The 6,146-nt window shown below is 48.7% G+C and overlaps 1 protein-coding gene across 1 annotated transcript; it reads right to left on the bottom strand.

Moving 5' to 3' along the window:
- Nucleotides 1-1,892: 1,892 nt before the first annotated feature.
- Nucleotides 1,893-5,703, bottom strand: LOC146356088 (actin-like protein 7A). The gene has a single exon (XM_084831744.1). It carries the CDS (start codon nt 3,282-3,284, stop codon nt 2,061-2,063), a length of 1,224 nt encoding a protein of 407 aa, XP_084687870.1. The 5' UTR covers nt 3,285-5,703; the 3' UTR covers nt 1,893-2,060.
- Nucleotides 5,704-6,146: the final 443 nt, after the last annotated feature.

Below are 6,146 nucleotides of genomic sequence, written 5' to 3'. Positions count from 1 at the left end.
ACTTCCTACCCGCACCACACTGTTCACATTTTGTGTGTAAATAAATCAGCCTGGGGTGGAGGTGAGGGAAATAGGCCTCTTTGGTTTTTGCTTATGTTTTTTAAAATATTATACACACACGCGCGCACACGCACACACGCACACACAGAGAAAATTGCCCTGTACATTGTAAGTGCTGTATAAATCAATGCAGACTAAATGGAGTGATGCCAAAATATTGAAATGGTTTAATTTACATCAGTTACATGAAAATTAAATAAAGAGAAAGTTTATTTAAAGTTATCCGTGTTTGTTTTTCAGTCTTTAATTGGTGGACACCTCAATTTCTTACTCAGTTCATCAATTCTGCCTAACATGCCATTATAAAACGCAGGTTCTTACTGGCAAAACACTGTCCCATTAGTGGTGTTATCACAATCTTTGAGGGGTGTTGAACCTCTTTTAGCCAAAGGGCTGAATTCCATTGCCGAGAAGCTCAGCGGCCATATTCCAGTAGCAGTACAGGCATAGCCAAAAATGCCAGCATATTTTAGCTTACAGCTCTCACTGCCAGTAACTACGCCTTAGGTGAGCCATTTCAACCTTTTAGAATGGTGCAAAGAAGTGTGCAAAACCCAGGACACCACAGCGGTCCAGGCGCTAGTAACCTCAAGACTGGATTACTGCAATGTACTCAGTGTGGGGCTGATAGGATAGGGAAGAGGAACAGATCGGGTTTCTTGCCAGAGGTCTGAACTGATTGCTTGCAGAGGGATTTTGAAACTGGGCCCAAAGCGGCATAAAATTAGGCCGAGGGCTACATGCGGCTCAAGGGGCACAGGTTGCGCACTCCTGGTGTAAAGGAACGGGAAAGCAGGACAATCTGTGTGAGTCAAAATATATTAAGTCTTTAACATCTTGAACTTCAGGTCTGTGGGACAAATCCAGCAGAGAAAAGCAGGGCACTCTGTATTGCTGTGTCCCCCCCCCCCCCGCTTCTTCTGGTCCTGCTTCTTCATCTTCAATGAGAACACCACAGGCAGAAATTCAGCAGGTGAAGCTTGTTTTTGTCATTTACTTAATGCCAAGGGAAACTTTGGTTGGATTTCTACCCATCAGGTCCAACATTACTCAAACAAGGGCTGCCACCCTCCTCCGCCTTCAGTGGCTGTTTTTCAGACAGAAATTCAGCAGTTGAAGCTTGTTTTTGGCAAGCCCACAATGCCAGGCAAAACTCTATATACACTGCTGCCTGCCAAGCAGTTGTTAAACACACAGGATCTATGTGAGGAGAGGGAGTAAGTTAGCTTACACCAACGGCTACCAACTCCCTCCCCCACCCCTGGTGTTGTCCCGGTGGCTTCAGTGTTGGCTTTATTTTGATGAACCATTGATTGATTGATTGCCTTCATATCCCGCCTTTTTTCCTCTTGCAAGGAACCTAAGGCAGCTTATATTATCCCCCTCCTCCTCTCCATTTTATTGTCACAACAACAGCCCCGTGAGGTAGGTTGGGCCGAGAGTCTGTGATGGGCCCAAAGTCACCCAGTGAGCTTCCATGGCTGAGTGGGGACTAGAACCCGGCTCTCCCGGCTCCCAGTCCAACACTCTCACCACTACACAATCCTATACATGTCTACTCAGAAGTAAGTCCCATTGAGCTCAGTGGGGCTTACCCCCAAGAAAGTGAGTATCAGCTTGCAGCCTTAGTGGGAAAAGTGTTTGCCCTCCCTCCTTCCAGGAAATGATATTGATTACAAGTGGGATCGCCAACAAAATGTTGCAGTGTGCCATGCGCCTGATCACAGGAACAATCCGATCTTACCCATGTGTACATTTGCTCTGCTTTGTGTGTCACGGGTATCGAAAATAGGAAACCACTTAATTAACACTCTGCATGCAGTTACAACTGTGAGGTTTTAATACAGGGAGAACAAAAGTAAACCACCCATCATTGCTCACAGGCCAAGTAACAGCTCTGGTGGGTACTGCTGAAAGAGGAAGCGTGGCCTCCTCAGCCAATCTGGATCCAGCTGAGCAAGGGGTGGGTGTGGAGGAAGACAGTCATCCACGCTGGGAACTCAGAAACATTTCCTGTAGATGTAGAAAGGGCCCCGTTCTTCATATTCTCTCCTGTGAACCCAGAGCTGCTGGAAAGCCTTGAGGGACGCCAGGATGGAGCCCCCCGTCCATACGGACGTTCTTCTTTCAGGGGAGGCTGATGAGATGGGGTTATCATTTGGACACATTCTAATCAGCTCCCTCTGGAAGCGGTCAGCAAAGCCCTTTATCATCGTACAGCCCCCGCACAGCAAGATGTTGCCCATCAGGTTCTTTTTGAGGGTGACATCGCACTTATTGAGGGAAGTCATGGTGAGCAGAGGGAGGCCCAGTTCCTGCGAGTTGATCAAGGATGGCTTGAAGAGCATTTCGGAACACATGAACCTCTCCTTGCCCAGAATGATTGTCTGTCCATCCGGAAGCTCGTACTCCATCTCATGCTTCCTGGAAGGTGCAGCTGCGTCCTGTTGATAGTCCAAGGAAGTGAAGCAATAGTTCTCTTTGATATCTTCCAAGACCTTCCAGTCTTTCTCCGAGAACAATTTCACAGACTCGTTTAACAACTTCATGAGGTTTCGCGTGACATCTGAACCGGCGTAGTCGACCCTTTCAGTAATGCTTGGCATGGTGTAGCCTTCGTAAATGGGGACCGCGTAGGAGACGCCATGGCCACTCTCCACAACGAGACCCGACGTCTTTCCGTAGGAATACATGGACAATCTCGACTGATAGGCGATGTGCATGGCAGGGGTGCCGAACGATTCAAAGAGCATTTCTGCATATTTCTCTCTGTTGGTGGTAGGGCTCAGGGGGGGATCCGAAACTAGGACAGCATGCTCCTCAGGCCGAATCTTCATCTCCTGGTGGAAAAGATACTCCCAGATGTCTTGGACGGTATCCCAGTCCACTATTATCCCATGTCTCAAAGGGTTGACAAGCTTCAGGGGGATCGTCGCATCTTTAAGTTCTCTGCCGACAAACGTTTCCTTCCTATTATCACCCGTTTTTGCCGTCTCCTGGAAATGCTTCCCTACGGTGGACGAGATCACATGGCTTGGCTTCGGTTCTCCAGCAAACCCACACTTGCAGGAGCCAGTACCGATATCTACGACAACGGCTCTGGTCTCCTTCACTATCCTCCTCGGCACCGACTGGCCCTCCTCCCTAGGCCTGCTCCCAGGCCGTGCCACGGTGCCTTTCTTTCCCGGCACAGAGCCAGAACTTGCACTTCCTCTGCTGGACATTTTCTTTCCTGGTTCTCATTTATGCCCGCTCTCTATGCGCTGGCCAACCTTTCAAATTCAAACCTTTCATTCCTGCGCATGGTTTTAGAATCCTGATACCAACACTGTGCATTATGACATCATCCGTGTTGCAGACTTGAGCAGGAAAGAGTCGTAAGACTTGTCCGCACCGAAGGACTCAAAGGGGTTTGCCACAGGGAGATAACAAGGGCCGGTCTTTTCTTTGACTTCAAATGCGTTGGGTAGGTTTGAGACGTGCTTTGTGTGCTCTGAAGTACCAGCGAGCAAATATCTGGCGTCGTGTCATTTCATGGCTGAAGGTAATACAGGCACAGCCAAAAATGCCGGCATATTTTAGCTTAAAGCTCTTACTGCCGGTTTGTTCAGTCGTGTCCGACCCTTCGTGACCCCATGGACCATAGCACGCCAGGCCTTCCTGTCCTCCGCTCTCTCCTGGAGCGTGCTCAAGTCCATATTCATTGCATCGGTGATGCTATCTAGCCATCTCATCCTCTGCCGTCCCCTTCTCCTTTTGCCTTCAGTCTTTCCCAGCATCAGGGTCTTTTCCAGAGAGTTTCCTCTTCGCATTAGGTGATAGAACTAGCATACAGAGCCCAAAACATCTTGGGACCAGGATACCGGAGAGCGCGCCTTCACCTTTATCAACCTACCCAATCACTGAAGTCATCAGAGGGCTTGCTCCTGGTGGTTCCACATGGACCCATGGCCTGGCTGGACTCCACCAGGAAAAGACTCCACCAGGAAAAGACACCACACTTCAGTGTGGTGGCTCCCATCCTATGGAACTCCCTGCGCCTGGAGGTCAGGCTAGCGCCAACACTCGGTTGTTTCTGGTGCCTCCTGAAACCAGCTCTTTTCCAGGAAGCCTTCTTTGGTTATTCAGACTTGGTTTTATTGGCACTGTTTTTAAAATAATCTTAATATCATGTTTCTTCTTTTTATCTTTTGGTCATGTTATCTCTTGTCTTCCACCACTCTGGAATCTGTTCTGATATGGAGCGGTATACAGATATTGTAAATAAATAAACAGCTGGCGGTTGGACTGTGAGGCCATTTGGTAAACTCCAGTTAGGCCAGATTTGGGCTTAGGTTCCATACCCCTGCTTTACTCCCTTGTAACAATTGCTTATAATCCTTATAAAGGCACAGTCCTATGCATGTTCAGACAGAAAAATGTCCTTCAACTCCTAGCAATCCCTAGCCAGCATGGCTAGCTGGGGCATGCTGGGAATTGTGGGACCTTTTTCCTGTCTAAACATGCATTGGATTGTGCCTTATGTGTTGCACAATTTCAGAGAGATGTACATCACCAGTTACAATATAAGTTCATATACAAGACAGACAACCACTAATAGAAGGAAGCACTACAGCTGTCGTCTGAAGTCTGTGTGTTTCTTAGGTTGTGTGGAAAATTACTTTCAATTACATTACATTTATACCTTGCCTTTCCTCCAAGGAGCTTAAGGCAACATACATGATTCTCCCCCACCCTTTAACCCTCACAACCCTGCAAGGTAGGAAAGGCTGTGAGATAGTGACTCATCCAAGGTTACCCAGTAAGCTTCATGGCTGAGTACAGATTTCAACCAAGGTCTCTTTGCTCCTGTCTGACACTCAGCTCCAGACTTCCACAATCTGGTGTCCTCCAGATGTTTTACTACAAGTCCCATCATCCCCAGCCAGCATGCTGGCTGAGGACAATGGGAGCTGCAGTCTAACACAACACCACAATGGCTCTTATTTTAACAACGCTAATAATGTCAGCAGTCTAGGTTCCAGTGATGTCCCTTGAGTTAATTTGGGTTGTGGTGGTCATAGGAAATAGAAGTTATGAAATGATCTCTCTCTCTCTCTCTGTTATGCCCCTGCTGCAGGAATCTTTCTCAGAGGAAGAGCTGGAGCTCCCAGAAACAGAGGGCACCCAGATTAGTCAGTGTCACCAGCCCAGGAGGAGCCTGGGCCCTCAGGGGTGAGGGCTGCAGGTCCAATTCTGTCAGGAGAGGACTGGCAACCCCCTGGCCCTCACCTCAAGCGACAGGTCAGTAGGGCTCCTGTGAGAGGGAGTGCTTGCTTGCAAAGACGGACTCCTCAGGAGTAGGACTCTGAACAGGGAGCTCTGATTACTGCAGCTGAGCTCTGGGTGGGGCTCAGCAGGGTTTGGGGTGAAAAGCCTTGGCTGTAGGCCTACCCACTGTTGGAACATTGTTCATCAGCTCGCGTGCCTTGCTTTCTGGACCTTGCTTTGTGATTGACCTTCTGTGCTACTGACCCTTGGACTCCCATCTGCTTCTGGACTGTGTATGGTAACTTGCTGCGTAACTGTGCATTGACCTTTGGTTGTATCTGGACCACTCCTATGTTCGTCTGATCCCATGCTGGGCTGGAACTTTTGTACATGACTTTTTGCCTGCTTTGTTGCCTTGCCTTGCCCCATAACTTGCTCTAACTCAAGAGTCTGCTGCAGCCACTGCAGGACACGCTCTCTCTCTTCCCCCTCCCCACCCGGGAGTAGAGCAAATGTTTGCTAAATGTTTTGAGAAACCTTCTAACAGTAAGAGCTGTTTGGCAGGGGATAGATGGCCGTGGGAGGTGGCAGGCTCTCTGTCGCTGGAGGTATTTCTGCAGAGAGTGGATGGCCATTGGACAGGGATGCTGCAGTCGCAAGGTTCCTGCACTGAGCAGGTGGTTAGACTAGATTCCCCTTCCAGTTCTATGTTTCTGTATGAAATCTCACTTTAAATCTTTATTAGTTTCAACCTCTCATCCGAAATCCCTCTGCACGTGACCAGTTCAGACCTCTGGCAAGAGCAGTATGGCCCTGTCCTGGCAACCTACGGGGGG

The sequence above is a fragment of the Heloderma suspectum genome, chromosome 2 (genome assembly GCF_057233095.1).
Source record: "Heloderma suspectum isolate Gila_16-S chromosome 2, 16-S_ref, whole genome shotgun sequence".
In the NCBI taxonomy this organism is placed as follows: Eukaryota; Metazoa; Chordata; class Lepidosauria; order Squamata; family Helodermatidae; genus Heloderma; species Heloderma suspectum.
The sequence above is the reverse complement of the archived record's forward strand: the minus strand, read 5'-3'. Positions and strand labels throughout refer to the sequence as shown.